Source organism: Ambystoma mexicanum, chromosome 4p (assembly GCF_040938575.1).
Source record: "Ambystoma mexicanum isolate Mex_15411 chromosome 4p, UKY_AmexF1_1, whole genome shotgun sequence".
Lineage (NCBI taxonomy): Eukaryota > Metazoa > Chordata > Amphibia > Caudata > Ambystomatidae > Ambystoma > Ambystoma mexicanum.
In genome coordinates this window covers 1198037548-1198060613 of record NC_090927.1, presented here as the reverse complement: position 1 = coordinate 1198060613, position 23066 = coordinate 1198037548, and the positions used below count along the sequence as shown (strand labels likewise).

Here is a 23066-nt window from a genome sequence, read left to right as displayed (position 1 = left end):
TAAGTGTTGATGTTCCATTGGATCTGCATCGCGTCAACCAGAATGCCCCAGCCTGGACGCGAACTGGGTGCACCTCTAGCTGTACCTCTCCTCAGAGGTATTCTTCCTTTCCTCTCCTTCCCCCCCCCCCCAGAAGCTCACCGTCTCCAGAGCTCCAGTTCTCTCTAGGCTGGACTACTGCAACAGCCTCTTTCTAAATCTGCCTGCTTCTACTCTCCACCCTCTGCAACTCATCCAAAACAGGACTGCAAGACTTGTGCTTGGCCGCAAGCCCAGGGATCGGATCACTCCAGGACTTAAATCTCTGCACTGTCTCGCAGTGGCGGTGAGGATTAAGTTGAAAACCCTCTGCATTGTCCACAAGGCCATCTGGGGTCTGGGACCTCAATACCTTCATCTCACTCTTCCTAAATATCTCCCCTCTCAAGCTCTTCGCGCATCCACCTCCCAACTCCCCCAGGTTCAGTCGCTTCTTCAAGCAGTGAGTTGCTGGTAGAGCTCGTTCTTCTGCTGGGCCTCACTCTGGAACAGCCTCCCGGCCCCCCTGAAACTTGAGAACCACCTCCAGTTCCAGAAGCACCTCAAGACCTTCCTCTTTCCTTCGGCTTTCTCTCTTCCTCTCCCCTGCAGATCTCCTGACTTGTTACCTGGCTACCCTCTGATCTAAGGCCCAGGTCCCTCCGGGCCAGTTGCTCAACTGCACTGCCCCCTGGCAAGCCTTGCACTCGGGGACTGTTCTGTATCCCTACAGCCTCGCCTAGCACTTGACACCTGAGGGCTGCACCATTTATCTTACTGTTCTATGTACTGCACTATCCCCTCCCCTTTCCCTCCGCACTTTTCCCCTTCCCCTCTCCCCCCGCCTGGACTTGCACAATCTCAATGTCACCTCGCCTAGTACGATCGTTGTCTTTTTCTCCCTCCATTTCCCCTCCCATGCCTCGTCGCGCCTTGAAACGCTTGCGTGTAGGCACGTTATAAATGCCATATCATACCTCCTGTTGTACAAGGCGGCAAATAGATCCACCGTTATGACTCCAATCTGTCGAAGAGCCCTTGCAGGACCCGTTGGTTCAAATGCCATTCGTCGTTGTCCACACCCAGCCTGCTGAGCCTGTCCGCCTGCAGGTTGGACTCCCCCGGGAGGTAGATTGCTGTCAAGTGCATGTTCTCCAGAGCACGCTCCCAAATGCGGACTGCCAGAGTGCATAGGGGAGGAGACCTGGTTCCACCCTGCTTGTTGATGTAGTATATGCTGGTGGAGCTGTCCGTCTGAATGAGGATCGTCTTGCCACTGATAATGGATATTGATATTTTATTTACATTGCGCTCGTACACAAGGAGGAAGGCTTTGTGAGCGAGCCAGATGGACATCAACTCGAGCCAGTTGATGTGTGCCGCCTACTCCAGTCTGGACCAAACTCCAGGGCCCAGTCTGTGGCAATGGTAGTCTGCGGGCTGGCTGCCTTAAGGGCTTGCCCATGCGTGCGCAAGTTGTAATCCGTGCTCTACCAGAGAAGGTCCTGGTGGAGATGGGGTGGAATGCTGACCATTTCCGCCTGGGAACCCCTCTCATTACTCCAGGAGACTACGAAGTGCAGCTGTAATGGTCTCATTTTGAGCCTTGTGTAAAAGAGACATGCTGCCATGATACCCAAGAGGTGTTGGTACCACCATGCCGAGGTCACTGCTCTGCTGAGAAAATTCCCTGTGGCCCTCTTGATGGCTGTGATCTTGTCTTCCGAAGGGAACAGTCTCTCAGAGCCTGTATCCGAGAGGAGGCCCAGGAATGTTAGATTCTGCGTAGGCTCCAGCTGAGACTTCTTGAGATTGATGGAGAATCCCAAATCGTGTAGAGTATTCATTAGTGCGGAGGAGGAATGGTGTACCGCCTCCATGGACCTTGCTCTGACCAGCCAGTCGTCAGAAGTATGGTTATACGTGGTAACCCTGGGCTCGGAGGCTGTAGCCACAGCGTTCATTAGTCTTTGGAAAGACCCTGGGGGCCGAAATGAGCCCAAATGGTAGAACTTTGTATTGGAAATGTAACCCCATGATCCTGAACATCAGAAAGGACCGGTGGGGTTGCCAGACCGGTACATGTAAATACACATCCTTCAGATCCAGGGAGCACATCCAATCTCCCTTGCACAATGTCTCCGCAATAAGCGCTGGGGTAACCATCTTGAACTTTTGAAGAGGAAGGGAAAGTTCAAGGGTGGAAAGGTCCAGCACAACTCTGAGGCCAGCCTGGTTATTCTTGTGTATGGTGAAAATCCGTGAATAGAAGCCCAGAACCCGCTCAGGGGCTGGGACTTCTTCCACTGCCTGGCTCTCTACGAGCAACTGAATTTCCCCCAACAGAGATGCTGTCCCAATCTGTGGGAGCAGAAGGAGTTAGCCTAAGGCGGAAGCGCAAGGATACTACTGACAGGATCCAGGAGTCCATGAACCTTGCCCGCCACTGGAGAATGGTGGACCCGGATGAGCGTTTCATGCCTTTTTTCCCCCTCTGAGGCAGGGGCTGCGGAGGGCGACTGAAAAAAACCCTTTTTCCCACCGTGTGCTGTTTGCGGCAGTGTTGACTTCGAGACCAGTCCAGTCTGGGCCTTCGATCTTGGAAGCCTCAGAACCCTCCGATGGACCAATCCTTGTCGTAACACTGGTACGTCTGGCTGTAGGCGTAGCCTTAGTGAGGATAGATAAGGATTGCGCAATCTGAGAACTGTTCTTATCAGGTTACTCATCGGTGGTAGAATGAAAAACGTCACCACCCTCGCATGGAAGGTCCAATACGCTCCAGGACGTCTGGGTTGAACTTGGTAGCCAGTAGCCAGGCTGTTCTCCTCATGTCCATAGCGACGCAGATGGCACAGCCTGAGGTGTCTATGTGAGGCACCATGGACTCATGTCCTGCCCCACAATTTTTGCTTCCGCCAGCCCAGCCTTGAAGCGCGCCTGACTCTGTACTACAAGTTCCAGAAGGAAGTCAGCCATTTCCCGCCAAAACCTTTGATTGACAGCAGCGAGCATAGCGTTCGCATTGGACTGACGGAGTCGCGAAGCGTTGGAATAGACCTTTTTCCATGCTTTCAAGATCTTCTCCTTACCCAGGAGTGCTGAGGCAGAGGTGGCCGATGACGATTGAGGCTTCGAGTAGTGAGGTTGCAGCGATCACTGCGGAGTGAGGCAGAGGGTGTGCAGACAGCAAGAGTGGATCCCCTTCCAATTGCCTGTACTTGATGTTGAGGCGCCTGTTGGTAGGCTGCGACGAATGAAGTTTAAGCCATCCTTTTATGGCCAGCGCCACAACATCCGTTTGCATTGGAATCCCCATTCTAGCTGTACGGCGTAGAGTGAGGACTTCTGTCAGGACCCCCGTCTCTGGTTGTTTAACCGCGGGTTCTGGAAGCCCCAAGTATTCGGCTAGACCTGCGAGCCATTAATGAAATGCCTTGGCCGACAAAGGTGCGTCAGGGTGGTCCTACTCATCGGTGTCCACGAATGTGTCCTGTTGGTCAGGTGCAGCTGGAGGAGTACTGGGCGCCGAGGGCTGAGGTGTACTGAATGGAGTCAGAGGCTACTGTGGAGGCTTATACCAGGACTGCAGGAGGCATGGCGCCGATACCGTGGGAACAGGAATGGACAGCTGGGGCTGCATGGGGGCCCGAGGTGCTGGACCCACTGGTGGAGCAGCTGTAGGCGCTAGCGGCAGAATGGAGGGAGCATGTCCCTGATCACATCCTTGAGGAAGACACCCATTTGTGGAGACCTCATAAGCGTGAGGAAAATTATTATTATTTTTTTTTTTTTTTTAAACGTCCTCACAGGCCAGTGGAGCACTTGATGGTACGGGCGTAGGGCCCAGAGGTTGCTGAGGCCCGGGCACCCTCTGCATTGCTGCATGTGGGGTGTATCTGCCCTGCAACGCTGAAGGATACGCTGTAGGCCACGTGCCTGGTGAAGACCAGTCCCACCTAGAAACTCGTTCCCCTACCTGCTCCCCGAAGGGGGATGTGTCGGACGAGATGTATTTTGTCTGCCAATGCGGGCATTTTATCGGGCTGCATGCCACGTGCCTGTGTCATGATGCTTGCTGTGCTGGCCCATACTCTTCCTGGACTCTTGCCAGTTGAGGTCTACCGTGCTCCTCAGGCCGTGGTCTGGTAGGCGGTGTGCCCTCGGCTGTGACACTGGTAGTGCTGCATACAGGTGCCCCCCTCAGACAGCTGTCCAGTACTAGGGCATAGCCCCTTGAGTGGAGAACCCTCAGCAACGTCACTGGTAGGATCTAGCGACCCCCTCGGCCTGGAGGCCAGTAGCTGAAGCAGCCTCAGTACCTGGGCTGGTGTTAGGACCGACTGGTCCCTCCCGCTCAGGCGTTTCCTGGGGAATGAGTTGCCCTTGCGGGGTGCGGATGAAAACCGTGGCCCTACCTTGGGCCTTGACTTGTGCCTGACGAAGTCCTTCAATTCCTCAGGAGGTGACCTTCCGAAGAGCTCTCTACACCAAGCTAACCTGTTCTTCAGAGCGTGCAGTGTAAAAGCGTCTCACGTGGTACAACCCTCCCAGCCGTGATCGGGGCCAAGGCAGCAGAGGCAAAGCGCATGGGGGGGGTTGGACGTATGGAAGAGCCCCTCGCAGGCTGGACACCTGCTGAAGCCTGATGATGTTGAAATGCACCGGGGAGGAGCGTGGTGCCAGGGGACAGAGGTATCTGACTAAAAGAGAGTAGACAAAGATACGTCTCCGGGGAAGAGCATGTGGAATTACTAGGCCGAGGCCTAACCAAGGAGCGCTGGTGAAAGCATTCCAGTCGACGCGGAAAAGAGGACCTAGGAGTGGTGCCAGTGGGCAAAGTCAGGGGAGCGCATGCTCACAGGGCTGCGCCCCGCACGTATCTAAATTTAAAGGGCAAGTTGATTTCTCTGGTGAAAAAGGTTCCGTCTCCCGTCCTTAGTGAGGGACGTCCATACAGTATGGCGGAAAGGGGACAGGACGCACGATTAAATGCATGCATTTGCTTGCAAATGCATGTGCCATGAAATACTTCAAAGATGCAAAGGGAGAAGAGTCGAAGAGAAGAACCTTAGGGGTGGATGGTGCCTTATGTGTAGTGCAGCATCTCAGCGGGCAGCAGGTTTGCAGAGGCAGTCTTAACATCTTCTGTTCAGATAGAATGGGAGAGTGATTTCCAAGATATCAAAACAGAGGATTGTGAAGTCTGTGTGGTTTGGATGGTAGCCATAAGGAAAGCTTTTCTTTGTGCTGCTTTACCTCCATAGGACATTGTAGAATGCACCCGCCCATCCCAACTATTTGGATATTGCTGTGAACCTGTCCTGACTTTTGGATGAAAGTGAAGCCATTTCACTTCAACTCCTTTGCTAAGTTCATCTGTTTCGGGGTCACTGATCAGTCGCTATGGCTATCAGTGCATGGGGGTTTATGTACGCCATTGCGGAATGCCTGGTTAATTTTACACTGCACATATTAACCAAAAGTGATAGGGATACTTTGTACCCCATTAACTTTCTCTTTTGAATCGTTAGTTGCATAATTTGTCCAAGATGGGCTGGTGGAAGCAGAAATGTTTCTACCATCATTTTGTATATTCCATGTGCTCTTTACAGCATAATGGCTTTTATAGCACCATTTACTCTCAAATGATTCCGACATGAGATTTTCGCCTGTCCATATGCCATCTTGTATTTTGCCTGCCTTCTTGCCCTCTCTGGGCCAGTGCAATGTATGATAAGCACTTTCACAGGCAAAGCCTTCGCATCCTGGCCAAAGCGATGGTGTGTGGCACCCGATGGGGTGGCTGGAACTGTCTTGTCTCAGTCCACATGCGGGCCGAAGTGCGTCTTGTTCCTGGGTTTATGTGGTGGCCGTAGGATTCCAAGATTGAACAACCTCTGCCAGTTTGAATTGTGCACAACATTAATATTGGTGGGCTTGGAGACTCCTATTGGGCCTAAGTGAAACTCCTGCCCGAATCCAATCCTGGATAAAATGAATCCTCCAGCCATTCTTCAGATAGTCATTCGAGCCAAGAACCCTTTGGATAGAAGCATCTTGCCGAAGACCCAGAACTAGTCGTTGAAACCATCCAGCATGGTCCTCAATCATCCCAGCAATGTCCTGCTCCTTTGCTGATCTCCAGAGGCCTTAATCAGTGCTTAATTCCTGGACAAGTTGGAACAATCAGTCTCAACCCCTTGCTTGAGGATCTAGCGCTTGGAAGCCAAAACACTTGGAAGGATGGTGCCAAGTCTCTTGGAACCATTCTGCAGGCTGACCAGCTTCCTCACTGCATCAGTGTTTGTCCCAAGTTGGGTTTTCACAGACACTCGATTCGTGAAACAAAGGGGTCTCTCCTACAGTTTCAGCTCTCCAGCACAAAGAGGGTCCTCCCAGGAGCAGCTTTTTTGTTTACACCACAAGGGTGAACTTCCACCATTTGTCCATAGTGGTGATCACCTCCGCCAATAGGTCCAGGGGGTTCTCGGAGAGGGTCCTTTCTTGGCGCAAGGGTCTTCCAGTTATCCAGTGCCAGGAATTGTCTTTCCAGAGTGCATAACCGCCGACTAGCCGAACCTTAAACCGATGCAAACTTGACCTCTGAAACAGCGACCACTAGGGGAGGGGAGGGGGATATGAGTGACCCGCCAATGGAACCAAGACATGGAGCAAGGACGCAGCAATTTCAGGCGCCAATGAAGTGGTAACCAAGTGAATCATAGCACAATTAACATATATGTTTCTGCCTAACCTTCATAGTGTTTAATGAGCCTAAACTCCTTGCCTGACCGTGATCAGTGGTGTTCTCATCAATGATCCCCCCCTAGGCTTCCCCTAAAGTGGTTTGATTGGGAGAAGATCTCCCGAACACTTTTCAACTTGAAAACCCTTACAAACTGTTGGCATTGACAACACTTGTTCCGACAACATTATAGACTGGTAAGCTTCCTGCAGAGGTTTTTACTATTGTGACTAAGGCACTAGGCCCCATCTCTTCTACCAAAGAAAGGGCTTCAAAGAGTAGGACATTATAAGGTTGCTTTTTAGTTTGTTTTCTTCCTTTCCACCAACACCCACAAAGGAGGATCGGGGGATGAGGCCCCCTTCAAACACATTTTTTAGAAACCATTGCATGTGGCATGCGCAGAGCCCCTTAGTTACAGTTAAGCCCAACCCTCACAACGGGGGAAGAGGGGGTTGAGCTAGCGGTCCTCTGTGCCGTGACAGTCACTGCTTCGGACCAGGCTCATTGTGTGGCGCTGGCCCTAAGGGAGGATTGCCAGGATGTGGGACCCAAGGTCGGGAACTCCTACAAAATCACAGAAAAGGGGAATTCTGATCCTGGTAATAACTGCATGGTTGACGATTGCCCAACAATAGAAGCACAAGTCTCTGCCCACGATCTACGAATGGTTACAGAAAGTGTGGCGCTTTGCATCCCTGGAATGGATAACTAACTTCGAGGGTCACCAGAAGCTTTTCCGAAGGACTGGGGTCAGATTTTAGCCTATCTGCAAAATGACTATATGCTGCAATGGTGTCCACACAACATCAGAATACTAGCCATTTTGTAAGAACCATCCAGACAACAGCAACAGACGAATCAGAACTCTACACCACCAACAGGGGGAGAGGGAATATTGTTTCTAAACACAACATTGTAAAACCAATAAAACATGTTTTTTTTTAAGTTAGTTAGGATCCAGTGGCTTCTGAGAAGACACACTAGGAGGATTCTAGCAGTGGGCCTGGGTGAATTGGATGAAAGGACTCCCAATCACAACACCCCAAAAGCTTTACAAAAATCACAGGCTTAATTTAAGTAAATATCCCAGCCACCACAGCACAGAAGAGTTGTAGCAGGAAGACATCAGGATCTGAAGACAAAAACCGGTCGATGGATTACTTTGTCATGAAGATGAGACTGAATTTGCAGCAGGGATCAACGGAGAAGGCTCCAGGCAAGAGTTTCCTCAAGTTTCCTCGTGGCTTGTTGCAGCTCTGTGGGTCTAGTGCCCTTTTTCAGGAGCCAGACGAAGACTGCATATCGCTGGTCGGATTCTCGTTTGCAAGGTCCAGCACTCTGCTGAGGGGACTTTAAGGACTCAAATTGTGTCTCTGGAATTCCAGCAGGATGACACCAAAGTTTCAGCTTGATACAGAATTCGGAAGATGGCACTGTACAATGGTTCAAGGTCCCAGGGTATTGGGGTATTGCAGCCCTGCAAGGTTGCAGCATGATATGGGACGGCTCAAAATACAGTCTTGAGTCTAGCGAGTCTCACCAGCCTCGGGGTCGTCCTTTTCGGGATCCCCAGGTCGATTGGAAGGAAGGGTTACAGCAGGCTCTGGTTACACAGCAGGCTCTCTGGTCGCTGGACATCGCTATGGCCAGCTTCCTCTTCGGATCCAGTCGTCGACTTGTCAGCAGCTTCCAGGTTTGGAATTGTCAGAACTACAGCACAACCTCTGCATTCTCTCACTGCATTTTACAGCAAAGGGCGGTCTGGCTGTCTAATCAGGACGGCCAGCCACCCCACTGGGAGTCGTTTCCCTTCAGGCAAGGTGTAAGACAAAAGGGCTGCAGAGTTTTGGACTCCTCCTTCGCTTTCTGCCTTTTCAGACACTCTGGAGCCTGGGCGGGGAATCCACATGATTCCTGCTGAAGACAAAACAGCCACTGAGGTCATTCCCGCCTAGAATGGCAGGGGACGACCTCAAACAGAAAAAACAAAAGAAATGGCAAAAAAAGAAGGAAAGGGAGACACCATTTTTGAAAAATTGTGGCCCTTCTGTGCATTACTAAGGCTGAATTAACAGCCTGCGAGTAATAAAGTCTAAAGGTCAAAAGGTAAAACCACTGCTACCAGCCATGCATGTACAACTCGCAATTGTCACAAAATGATACCAGGTAAGTAAGAAAGAGTTTACATTGCATACCCCCAGCACTCCACATAATGTGGGGTGTGCTGGCTCACTATATAAAATGTGAAGCAATGAAAATCCCTCTTTACTACTTGGGAACTGCAGTTCACACAAGTACATGAAAAAGAATGTGAGCCCATAGGGGCAACCCAGCCTAAACCCAAACGTTGTAAGAAACTAGAACTTCAACCATACACTATTGAGAGACATTAAAAGGTCACCCATAAAAAGAGTAAAAGTCTATGTGAGAGGGGAAAAAGATTCCCCTTCCCCTAGGGACAAGGTAAAATAGTTACCTATTCAAAGCAAAATGTTCTGGGGTTGACACGTCAGGAAGTTTTATCATTAATATGAAAATATTACCCGTTTTTTTATTTGGTTCTTTTATACGATAGCGTGCTCATCGTCACTGCCACCTCCTGTTCCGCTTCTGCACTACGCAGTGCTACTCGTTCAGGAAGGGGAGCGCCATCTGTACCTTTAAGGTCCACATTCTACAAAGGCAAACCTCAGACACTCCCCGGGCCGTTGCTGGCATACACGATCGAATTATGAGAATAGCTGGGGCCTTCCACAATGCTGCAATTCACCCAGGGACATATGCAGCCAGGCTCAAAACATAAAAATACACTGCAATGTTCCATTGCTGAACTAAGGGTGTTCAAAAGTAAAGTGCTGGACCTCTATAGACAAAGCAACTCAAAAGTGGATGCATATAGAATAGTGTACTTTTAGGCATTGTGGTTTTCAATTAATGTCCCATGGCCAAATAAATATTTGTATTATTATACATTCTACCCAACCTGTGCTATTAATAGGGCTCTGTGTATGCTTAACTGAACCATTGACCACTCACACTCGCCTAAGTGTATGCCTTACTGCTCAGTCACAATACCTTGACAGTTTGGCTAGACAGTACTGTCCTTTCCTGCTCACCTGAATAGAATGGCCTTTCAGAATCTGTCCACCGGGCTTATTCTGAAAATCCACTCCACCTAAACAGTAGCCAGTACAGCATATACAAAGAAGCAGCAGACAGATTAAACATTCAAAATGTGTAGAATTGAGTTAATTCAGTGAATAGCCAGTCAATAGCGTGCAAACCAATGGAACTGTGTGATAGACGTTTAATAGCAGAAGTTTGCAAAGAGTGGAATTCTTTACTTGAAACACTAGCACATGTGAAAGTGTTCAAGTCTAGGGCACAAACATCAGTCCCGTATATAAAAACAGTGCTTAGACATGAACAGTGTGAACATTTGATTTCTCTTCCCAATACTCCAATATAAAACTACTGTAGTATTGAATTGATACTCAGTCATAATTTAGCAATCTAATAAATCTCACCTTTAGATGGTGCATTAACTTGAGATAAACGAATCTGGAATAACCTATATTGAAAAAATGCAAGAAATACAACAGTCAAAATATGCTGGTCTCCTGCTTAAATTATAATCATGATTGCTATCTGTACACTCAAGGACTCCGAAATCAGCCATGTTCCCCACACAAACAAAATGTTTATGCATGTGTTTTCTCACCAGTTTATCAGAGAGGTGCCAATATCTTATTCCTGCCTTTCTTGTGCTATGTCAATGTTCACTATCGTATTTCCAATTAACAGTTCCTATTGCTTGTATAGTGCTACCCACATACTTGCTTCTATCAAGTGATGCTAAACTGCAATCACTGGGCCAAAGGCAGATTAACCGTACTAAAAAGGTGTGGGTATAAGGTGCAGCTATGAACAGTGAAAGAGCTCCAATGTTCCAGAAAAGGACTCCAAACTGAAGTTAGAATGACTAGAGTCAACTAGATTCTAAGCGGTTCACTTTTTACATAACAAACAAGACTCCACCCATGGACAAAGTTATTACTGAAGGAACAATGACCCTGATCATCTCCAGTGTCAGCAGTGGAATAGTACTTTGCGTTTCCTTTCACACAGACAAGAGTGACAGACAAGAGTGGTAAAGAAAGATTAGTTAAATTATGAGCTTAATAGAGTCGATTAGGTTTCCTGCGAAATGCTACTACACATTTAACAAGCATTTAAAAACACAAATGTACACGTCACTATATTTTGCAGGAAAAATATTTGAACCACGTGAAAATGTGTTTCCTTGATTTACCAAACAAATAATCTTATAAGACTATATAGTAAATGTTTTTAATCATTACCTCTATGCATCCCAAAATGTTCTATTGCATTAGTATACCTTACTGCAGCCATCATCATTAACCAGTGCTTGCTCTTGTCCCTTGAACTGGTCTGTAAAATTAGCTATGCTCAAATAGCCTCCCTTGCTAGCAAGTAAGCCAATGTATGTGGTCCTGCTCTTAACTAAAGTTCCTACTACATTGGCTTGCTTACTTGTGTCACAATGATGGTGATTTCCTCAAGGACTCTGGTCAAGGTGTTAAGGTAGATCTTCCCTCCTTAACTATCAGGGTTTCATCAGGTACTTTAAGTGATAGTGAGGCAGAGCAGCCCAGGATTAACTCTTATGAGAACAATGTACACTTTTCACAAACAGAACAGGAAAATTTGCTTTTGCAAATATGGTGAAAATCCATCCAGTAGTTTTTTAAAAAATGACCAAAAAGTAGGTCAGAAAAAATGTGTGATATCTGTGTCCGCTTCGCGGACGCACTTCCCTGTCCGCTCATGCCCCGTGTCTGCCTTCCCCCCCCACCCCCTGCTCATGCCCCGCGTCCCCCTTTTTTCCCCCCAACCCCTGCTCATGACCAGTGTCTGCCCTGTTCCCCCACCCCCCGCTCATGCCCCGTGTCTCCCTCCTGTACCCCCCCCACCTCCCGCTCATGCCCCGTGTCTCCCTTTTCCCCTCCACCTCCCACTCATGCCCCGTGTCTCCCTCCTGTACCCCCCCACCCCCGCTCATGCCCCGTGTCTCCCTTCTTTCCCCCACCCCTCGTTCATGCCCAGTGTCTCCGTTGCCCTTGTTCCACCCACCCCCTGCTCATGCCCCGTGTCTCCCGTCTTCCTCCCCCACCCCCCCCGCTCATGCCCCATGTCTCCCTGGTGTACCCCCCACCCCCGCGTCTCCCTCGTGTTACCCCCCCACCTCCCGCTCATGCCCCGTGTCTTCCTTCTCCCCCCCACCCCCCGCTCATGGCCCGTGTCTCCCTTGTGTACCCCCTCACCACCGCTCATGCCCCGTGTTACCCCCCCACCCCCCGCTCATGCCTCGTGTTACGCCCCCCCCCCCGCTCATGGCCCGTGTCTCCCTTGTGTACCCCCTCACCCCCGCTCATGCCCCGTGTTACCCCCCCACCCCCCGCTCATGCCTCGTGTTACGCCCCCCCCACCCCCCGCTCATGCCCCGTGTCCCCCCCGCTCATGCCCTGTGTCTCCCTCGTGTTACCCCCCGACCCCCCCTCTCATGCCCAGTGTCTCTCTCCTCGTCTTCCCGACCCCCCGCTGATGCCCTGTTGTGTTCTCTTTATACACCCTGTCTTCCCTTTCCCTGGTGTCTGTCTTGGTAAAAGATTTTCCTTCCTTTTCTTCGGGAAGAAAAATCTTTTTTTTTACCACCCCGGGTTCCCACTTTGAGAACATAGGATGCTAGAGGTCTTCCTCCATTGAAAAGGACGTTATGGTTACGTTGCGCTACTAGAAACCTATGAAATTCAGTAAAAAAACTTTGTGAAAGGGATGTTATGGTTCCAAGTAAAACCGAAAAACCCTTGAAATTCCCCAGTTATGGTAAGCTAAGTAACCATAACTCGCGCCACCACCGTGCACTGCTAAGACTAACACCCAGGACATCAAAGATGACATCACAAATGTCATTGATGACATCACATGTCTGGCTCCCCCTTTTTTCCTTTACTGACATATCTAGGCCACATGGTTTTCTTCATTAACAGTCAGGAATTAAAAGTGGAAAAGGTAGTATATTTGTAGACTTATCCTTCAAATATGTTTTTACAATAATTCCCTTAGGGTCAGTCATATCATATGAAACAAACATAGGGGAAGACAAGCTTGAAAGACAGCAATCCTTTCTGTACGTTAAAATAATCAGTAGAATTGTCAGCACTTTGATAGTTCTGTTTTTTTATTACTGTACTTTCCCTGTATATGCTCCTATTTTTATATCTTGTATTCACACTACTTTCCTTAGGGTCCAGTCACAGCATGCGATATATACAGAGGGTAAGTAGCAGCTTTGAAACAGAGCAATCATTTCTCTGCATAAAGGTAATCAGTTAGGTTATGAACACTTTTTGCTACTACTGCTGTTTTTTTCTTACTTCAATTTCCTTGTATATACTCATATTTGTATGTGGTGTTATTTCTGTGTTTGGTCTATAATAATGCAATTATGTAGTAAGTGGGTTTTATTATCTACTTATCACATGTTTCACAGTATGCAAAAGTCTAATAAGAAAACAGTTATTTCAATCTTCAACATGGCAAGCTTATGAATATTGCACCTCTATCATGTATGCTGCACACAATGCCCATGTTTCTACATGAGCACCTTAGTATACTGGATGGACTAATTAGCCCTTGGTATATATTCCAATGATCCTTGACATTTTATTAACATTACAATAAGAAACCCTTGTACAGACTTTTCATGAAAGGTAAATGCACATGTGATGTCATCAGCGATGTCAATGACATTTGTGATGTCATCTTTGATGTCCTGGGTGTTAGTCTTAGCAGTGCACGGTGGTGGCGCGAGTTATGGTTACTTAGCTTACCATAACTGGCGAATTGCAAGGGTTTTTCGGTTTTTACTTGTAACCATAATGTCCCTTTAACAAAGTTTTTCTAGAATATATATATATATATATATATATATATATATATATATATATATATATATATATATATATATATATATATATATATATATATATATATATATATATATACATATATATACATATATATACATATATATACACACACACACACACACAGCCCACCCCCACCTCCCCCTTAGGTATTTTTCCATACACAGCTGATGCAAGTGTCACCAAGCCGATATGCAAACTTGCATTACTTTTGGGAACCAGTCTACAGGGAATATAACCATTGACATTGGGTATTAAACACCCGGCACGGTTCCTGTGGGACCAACGGCAGGTCATGCTTGGATTCTCGATCCAGTGACTTCACGGCATAGCATAGGGCTGCAAATTATACAGTGTGGTGTTAAAGTACTTTGAAACAGCTACCAGTACGTAGTGCCATTACCACATCATTCTTCCACGATAGCCCCCCACCACAATTACACAGAGCTACAGCGAGGTGGTGCAAGGGACACCTCTCTATGATCCATAGGAAATTCTGGGCAACCACTCTTATAAGACTACGTTTGAAGCGCTATAAGCACAGCCACTGGATCCCAAGACAAAAGGAGCCGGGCACAAGAAAAGTGGCACTATTGATACATTTACTAAGCCAACCCCCAAGCCCACGGAGATGGCAGGAGAAGGCACACGTAGCCATGCACTTGCAGAAGAGGCCCAAGCCTCCCCACCAATTGACCTACAAGAGGTCATGACTCAACGTAACGACGAAGTAGCGAAGCGTTACTGCCATAAATAACAAGTTATTTGCATACTACCAACATCACGTCAATAAGCACGCAACTTGATGCCATAACTGCATTGCAGGGTAATGCAACAACCCTAACCAAAGATAGGAGCATTGTGAAGGCCAGATGCAAGGACTTGGACGCAAGATCAAGGCAGAACAATGTTCGAATTATAGGTGTGCTGGAGGACGCACTTACTGGTACAATAGCGAAAGCAGTGGCAACACTTGGTGGTACCCACTCTTTGTAATACAAAGTGTGCACAGAGCGTTAATGGCGAAACCAAGGCCTAATGGGTACCCCGAGACCTACAATTGGCCGCCTGATGAATTATCACAACAGGGACCTGGCATTGAGGGCCGCACGAGAGAAGCAAGAGTTGAAGGTGGGGTCAAGTGTAGTGCACATCTTCCCAGACTATACTTTGGCGGTGGAACAGGAGAGGCAAACATTTACTGGCATCGGAAAGCTTCTCTGGGAGCGCGAGATGGCATACGCTACATACGCCATGCTCTACCGCGCCCGGCTGCGCATACAATATAACAAAACCTATTTTTTCACGTTTCCAGAGGAGGATACAGCATTTGTGGAAGCTCATATCCCATTACCATCGGAGACACGAGCCGGCGGCGACCCGACACTGTTTTGAATCGCTCACACATTATGTTTCAGTAACAATGTGTTGATGGAAATAATCCTTCATCTCCACGTGCTACAAGGAAAGGCCCAGATGGGCATGTGTGGCCTCCTCCACTCATAGCGGCGACTGTCACCTCCTCATACGAGTGCACATAGTTGTTGGGTAGGGTGGGTGGTGGTAGTGTAGGGGAATGCATATTCAAAGTTTGGGGTACTATCAGGGAGGGCGGGGTGGGTGCATGGGTAAAGTTAGGTTATAAAAGTTATAAAATGCACATGGTAAAGATAGAGATGTGTTTGCTGAATTGGGTAATTGGGGCAAAAAAAATCATCATATTGAGTTTAGGAAAGCTATGGCCGGGAACAGAACCAGTATTATGAAGATGCTTAGCTGGAATGTGCGGGCCTGGGGTCACCAATAAAGACACGCAAAGTTATTTGATATGCCAACTGGCTGTGTGTTAAGATTTTACATCTGCAGGAAACCCACATGCTAGGACATCAAATGCACCATGTGGCTGCTGGCTGGGGTGACCAAAGATTACACGTCTTACTCCACCAGGGCACGGGAATTATGATTTTGATACATCGCTCCCTCCCTTTTTTGCACTTTAAAACTGAGTGATGAATGTGGTAGGTTTGTCTTTGTGCATGGTAAACTTGGTAATCCTGAGGTTTTCTTGATTAATTTATACAGTAAGGGATGTGTGGCATGCGTTGAACAATTCTCAGCGCGAATATACTTTTTACTCCTTAGTACATGACATGCACTCACGCATTGACAAATGGCTGGTGTAACAAATCAGTGAATTGGGTAGCAGAGTGCCAAATACTGCCTAGAACACTATCAGACCATTCACCGTTGCCGACGTCGCTACGCATCCTTGGGAACGCTGTAACAAGACCGCAATGGCGCTTTAAACCCGCCTCTTTAGAGGACCTGGTCTTGCGATTAAATATAACTGAACATATTACAAATTATTTTGAAACCAACAAAGGATCAGTGAACATAGACCACACTCTGGCAGGCATTCAAGGCTTATATTAGAGGCATAAGCAATATCCACACAGGGTGTTGTGGGACATTAGAAGGGAGTTGAAAGGGTGCAAAATTATGCAATAGATCCACCTCAGACGACCAGAAATGACATTAAGGTGACTTTGGACAATCATCATGATATATAAAATAGGGAACTGTGCTACTTCGATAATCCAGCGGAAGTGGTTAGGCCAGGGAAGCTACTGCACAACCAATCCGTACTGATAGGGGAAGCTCCAATATGCAGTGTATAATTCAGCCGGACGACACAGTAGCTAATTTAGACAGTGAGGTGAACGCAGTTTTCCATGTCTTCTATACAGCATTGTACACCCCAAAAAGGAGAAGCCACGGCAGTAGAAATTGATGAATAACTTGCAAAAATCATTAAGACCTGGAACACACTAGAAGAGTCGATCAATCTGGCAGAAGTTTAAAAAACTATCAGGGATCTCCCAAAAGGGAAAGCCCAGAGATCCGACGGACTGGGTGCAGAATTTTACAAAGAGTTTGTGGACAAACTCTCCCCCCACTTGCTCTCGGTATGGTCCGAAGCCCTCGAAACGGGGACTTTACAGGAATCAATGCGCAAAGCCATGATCATTCGATTACAAGTCTCTGGATGATTCGTACCGGCCATTGTCTTTAGTTAAAACCGATGCAAAAATGTTTGTGTACGTTTTGGCAACACAGCAGAACCCATTAATGCGACACATGGTTCATGAACACCAAGCAGAATTTATACTAGGGAGGTCAACTGCGTCAAATATATGTTGAATGTACAACATCGCTCAGATACCGCAGGATAGTCAGGGAGTTGCAGTTTCACTTGACAGCGTTCAACACAGTGTATTGGCCATTCCTATTTAGGACTTTGAATAACTATGGGTTTGGAATTAATTTTATTAAGTGGGTAACTATACTGCACACGCAACCGTACGCTAGAGTATGTGAATGATGTGCTTTCATTCACACTAGCATTGGAGGGAGGTACTAGACAGGGGGTACTTGGTCACCCCTGTTATTTGCCTTAGTAATAGAACCATTGGTGGGTCTCATGCGTGCCTACTTCAATCACGCTGGAATCCACATAAGTTTGGAAGATACTCTGACAGAACAGTAATGTGATAGCTGGAAGGTTTTGAATAAATCATAACCACGGGCAAAGCTCTGGGCAACCCTTCAGCCAATCGTTTTTCAGCCTGCCAAGCCATTACAGAAGGGGAAAAACCATATTCAAATCAGGCTTGGTCCTAACCCAATAGGGGCAGTCCAGCCCGAACTGCTAGGTCACATAAGATACTCTGGCCTGCATTTAAACAGTAGTAAGTCGGAAATATTCTCGTTAACAAGTTCCAAACACAAACCTCATGACACCTTTGGTTTGTGATGGTCACCCTTGAGTATTAGATACTTAGGGAATGAGATTACGTGCTCTATGGCATTCACTAGATAGCTCAACTATGACACCTTAGTGACCAAAATAGCCACAAGCGACAACTATCAATAATAATAGCCACAAAACTAATATATATTGTTAGTCTTTACCTGTACTGCTGATCCATATGTTCCATTGGCTCAGCACGATTTTCAAAAGCTTTCTGGAACACAGAACTTGCAAGTTGCACATTTCCTTGTTCTTCTAAAAGTTGAGCCCATGACAGATAAAGAAGGGCAGATCTGGTTCCAATTCCTTGTTTGATCAATGTCTCATAAAACGTATGAGGTTCTGTGATATAAACAGCCTGTTGAAGAGAAATACTTGTAGGTTATTAGGCACAAACAATTTGTCATCGCTGCCTTGTTTGGCGATAAACACAACTATGCAACAAGTCATTAAAAAGAAGTTTACTTTTCCAATCTCTACACATGCAATAATCTTTGCATAAACAGAGGATAGAGGGAGAGAAGCTGTTACATCACTGACCTTACGCAGTGGCATGTTTGTATTTAACTTGTGAAAAGAGTCAATTGCCTAGAATCCAGAAAAGCAATACACCTTAGCACTTTAACACAAAAGTCGAGACACCAACATACAGACCGCGAGTCAGGGAACTCACAATATTATTTGAAAACACTTAGTGGTCAAGATGTATAGCCTAACTAGTAGATAAAAAAATGACAACATAATCTGTTGTGGATTGGATACAAGATGTAGTCACCTTATTGGCTAAAAAGAAAAATAAATATTACTAAAGACGGACACCACAGATATGGTGACCACATTCAATTATTCGTTCACTGAAGTATGTATTTTAATATGGCAGCCCACTGTGTCTCCCCATGATTAGTTCCACAGCGATTTGTACAATTATAGCTAAAGGAAAAACCACCTATTATTTACAATAGATAAAATGCAAAGTGGCCATTTAACTAGGAGCCTTGATTGTGCGCTTTGGGGTAGGGATCTGCAGTTATCCAAGTGGTGGGACACCATTTCTCCACGTCTGATGTTCGTCTAGGCCGTCCTGGGTCACCGCTGCCATTGCTTGACTGGCCCATTTACTTTTCATGACATCTGGATCAATTGGTGAAGCCAATTTAGTCAATTTCACTCCTAATTGAGGGCTTGACGCCAGGGATGAAAGATGTTTGTTCTTTTGGCGAGTACTACTCAATTTCATTCAAAAGCTGCAGTCCAGGGACCGCCAGGTGCAAACCAATTGCAGAGCCAGAGTCCACTCCAAACTTGAAACAGCGATGGATACAGAGGAGACGTTGGACTGATCAGTCCCACCAGTCAAGAGATCAAAGGCACTCTGGCTCAGGTCTTCCCAGGCGATTTGAAGACCAGTACAACATGCATTTGCTGGCTTGGCCAATGCTGGTTCCAGCAGAAGTCATCTATCTGATCTCCGTCAGTCCTTTAGCATCAGATACTTGGATCTAGTGGTCGAGAAACTAATGGTTCAAGGTCGGTCTGTTCAGATTTCAGGCAGGGTGCAGTTATGGAAGATAACTATGATAGGTCAGGCATATGAGACGGACAACAAAACTGGGTTTTAAAGTGATTCGCTTAGAGGGCGCTGTTGCGTGGCTGATGGATGCTGCCCGAGAGAGCTTGCTCTCAATGCTTTCATTGACTCTTTCACATCCTGCTCCATCATCCTCCTAACACAACAGGGATGACACCGCTGCACGTGAGATCGAGGGCTCCAATCTCATACTTTTCCTGATGCCCAGACGATCAATCCTGTGATTGTGTGGTGACCGCAGCCTGGATCTCTGGCCTTGCGACTGATGCGCAACGCCCCTCTCTGGGCTTGTGCTACGCCCTGTGCGCCGGTGGTGGATTGGGGCATAGCATGACTTCTGGACATTCTCCTGATGGCTGGGATACCAGGAGCTGCCCATCCGACAACACCGCAGTGAATCGAGGCATCTCCCCCCGCGGGCACACATCCCCCTCCTTCATTGCCAGTTGGCACTTCCTTCGCCAAGCAGCACGTATCCCGCCGTTTGCTCCGGCTGTGTCCCGGGCTTTCACCAAGGCCACGTGTTGGATGCGTTTTACGGACCGAAAGAGGCACCGACAATTCCTCTTTGTTTCCTGCTCCTGGGCCCCCAAGTTTGTGGTGAGTGTGAACCAGCCGGAAAGGGGGGGGGGAATACTACCCGTAACCCAACTCCTCCAAATTGATTGATATTTTATTTCTATCGCACTCATACACAAGTGTTTCAGAGCGCGACCAGGCAGGGAAAGGGAACAGGGGAGAACAAAAACAACAATCTTACTAGGCCCAGTGACATTGAGAACGTGCAAGTGCAGGGTAGAGGGAGAAGGGGGAGAAATGCATGGAAGGGGGAACAAAAGGAGAGTGCGGAGCGAGAAGGAAAAAAAACAAAAACAATAATAAAATAATAAATAAAAAGGCAACAAACAATGGGAGTGCAGCCAGCAAGTGGCAAGTGCTGGCTTTATGGCAGCAGGCTGTGTAGGTCTGAAAGTGCAGGAAGAACAGGGGAGGGCTGTATGGGTAAAGATACAGACCCCAGTGCAAGGGGTGGCCGGAGGCAGTGCAGGGGGTGGCCGGAGGCAGTGCAGGGGGTGGCCGGAGGCAGTGCAGGGGGATGGCAGGATGAGCAGGTACCTGGGCCCAGAGGACAGTGTGGCCAGGTGCATGGTGCCAAGGGAGAGTAGAATCAACAGGGGAGAGGGGAGGAGAAGGTAGAAGCAAAGAGGAAGGTTTTGAGGTGCTTCCGGAACCAGAGATGGTTCTCCTCAAGTTTTAGAGTGGCAGGGAGGCTGTTCCAGAGGGAGGCCGTAACCGAAGACAGATCTACCCCCAGCTGGTTTCTTTGAGAAACGACTGACCCTGAGGGAGTTGGAGGTAGAGGAGCGGAGTGCTCGAGAGGGAGATATTTGCGGAGGGATAGCTGAAGGTATGTTGGACCCAGGCCCCAGAAAGCCTTGCGGACAATGCAGAGGGTTTTGAATTTAATCCTTGCATCCACAGGGAGCCAATGGAGATATTTCAGAGCTGGAGAGATACGATCCCAGGGCTTGAGGCCAAGGACAAGTCTCACAGTCCTGTTCTGGATAAGTTGTAAAGGGCGGAAAGTAGAGGCAGGTAGATTAAGAAAGAGGCTGTTGCAATAGTCCAGCTTAGAGAACCAGAGCTTGGGAGACAGGGAGCTTCTGGGGGAATGAGAGGAAAGGAACAAGTTACTTACCTGTAACTGTTGTTCTCCAGCATGGGTCTGGCATGGATTCACATGCTCATGAATATTCCCCGTCGTCAGGCTGAGAATCCTCGGTAAAGAAAAAACCAGTATCAGTTTCGTTTCTGATCTGTCTTTCGTAGTAATAACCAATCACTGATCTCTGCGTCATACTGACCACAGCCAATGACTGCCCTCTACCTAAGCACCGCCTCTGGCAGCCATCTTCAGATTTGGAAGCACGTGAAGTGGCAGTATGACCAAGTGAAGAGCCGCAGAGGGGTAGGCGGGAGGGTTCGCATGTGAATCCATGCCAGACCCATGCTGGAGAACAACAGTTACAGGTAAGTAACTTGTTCCTTCTCCAGCATGGGGTCTGGCATGGATTCACATGCTCATGAATAAAGAATACATAGCAGTACACACATGCACAACCACGGGAGGTGGCAAAGGCTCAACATTAAGCATTGCATCAAACTCAACATTAAGCATCTTACCTCCTCACCAGGCTCACCTCAGGCGAACAGGTTGCGCAGCACTGCTTGGCCGACCCTGGACTCCTCCCTGGAATCCCGATCGACACAGTAGAACTTCGTGAAAGTGTGCGTCGACCTCCACGTAGCAGCCCTGCATATGTCCATCAGGGGCACACCAGAAAGGAACGCCGTGGTAGCTGTGATCGCTCTGGTGGAATGGGCTCTCGGACGGCCGGGCAGCGGTCGGTTTGCCAACCGATGACAGTACATGATACAGCCGGAGAGCCATCTGGAAATGGAAGCCTTCGAGAGAGCCTTCCCCTGATTGACAGGTCCAAAGTTCACAAAGAGTTGTGACGTCTTCCGAAAACACTTCGTGCGGTCCACGTAGAACTTCAGCGCTCTAGCCACATCCAGCGAGTGCAAAGTCCTCTCAGCCGGCGACGAAGGCGACGGGAAGAACACAGGCAACACCAAGGGTTTGTTGAGATGGAAGTCCGACGGTACCTTGGGCATGAAGGAGGGGTGCGTCCTGAGCACTACCCTCGTGTCGTGAAAAGTCAAGTACGGGGCCTTGCAGGAAAGGGCCTGGATCTCTCCCACCCGTCGTGCGGAGGTGATGGCCACAAGAAACGCTGTTTTCCACGACAGAAACTTCAACGGGGCCGAGTGCAGAGGCTCGAACGGAGGTCCCATGAGCTTGGTCAGCACCACGTTGAGCTCCCACGCCGGGGCCGGAGCCTTCACCGGCGGGAACGATCTGAACAGTCCCTTCATGAATTCTTTCACCAGACGATGAGACCACAAGGACGTCCGTCCCGTGGTTCTGGTGTATCGGGAGATCGCAGCAAGATGAATCTTGATGGACGCGTGTGCCAGTCCAGCTTTGGCCAGCGTCAGCAGGTACGGCAGAACTTGGGGAGCTGTAATCCGTAGAGGGTTAATCTTCTGTGCGTGGCACCAGACAGAGAACCTCTTCCATTTGTGTCCGTAGCATTTAAGAGTCGAGGACGCCCTGGCCTTTGCAAGAACCTCTCTGCAGTCGGCAGTTATGTCGTATCCTCCAAACTCTAGCGCTGCAGGAGCCAGGCCTGCAAGTTCAGCGATTTCGGGTCGTGATGGAGGATGGCGCCTCCTTCCCTGGAGAGCAGATCCGCGTCCACCGGCAGCTTGATTGGCGGGGACGCTGACAAGTCCAGAAGGTCCGGGAACCATATCTGCCTCGGCCACGCAGGTGCGACGAGGATCATCCTGCACCGTGACCTCTTGAGCTGGTTGACGAGCCGGATTAGCAGTGGCAAAGGAGGGAACGCGTAGAGGAACAGGCCCTCCCAGGGGAACGAGAAAGCATCACCCATGCTCCTCGCCTGGGGAAACCTGCTGGCGAACCTCCGGCACTTGGAGTTCGTCGCCGTCGCGAACAGGTCGATCTGGGGTGTGCCCCACCGTCGGAAGAGGCGATCCACTAGATCCTGCCGTAGTTCCCACTCGTGGCACGAGCGCAGCTCCCTGCTGAGTGAGTCGGCGATGGTGTTTTTTATCCCTGCCAGATGAAACGGCACCAGAAACATCCCTTGGGCGACTGCCCAATGCCACAGGTCCTGCGCCTCCTTGGACAGTGCTGGGGACCTGGTTCCGCCCTGTTTTCTGATGTAAAACATGGTGGTGGTGTTGTCGGTGAAGATCCTCACCACCTTGCCCTTGAGGGACGGAAGGAAGGACCTG

At 48.5% G+C, this 23066-nt stretch overlaps 1 protein-coding gene across 4 annotated transcripts in view; it reads right to left on the bottom strand.

Moving 5' to 3' along the window:
- BUB1 (BUB1 mitotic checkpoint serine/threonine kinase) overlaps positions 1 to 23066 on the bottom strand; it is a 1594853-nt gene that overhangs the window by 1437384 nt on the left and 134403 nt on the right. For all 4 annotated transcript variants that reach the window (XM_069606846.1, XM_069606848.1, XM_069606845.1 and 1 more), the window contains exons 4-5: positions 17752 to 17948; positions 10297 to 10340 (exon numbers count right to left, since the gene is read on the bottom strand). In XM_069606846.1, the coding sequence (XP_069462947.1) occupies positions 10297 to 10340; positions 17752 to 17948 (241 nt within the window). The remainder of the gene's footprint in view (positions 1 to 10296; positions 10341 to 17751; positions 17949 to 23066) is intronic.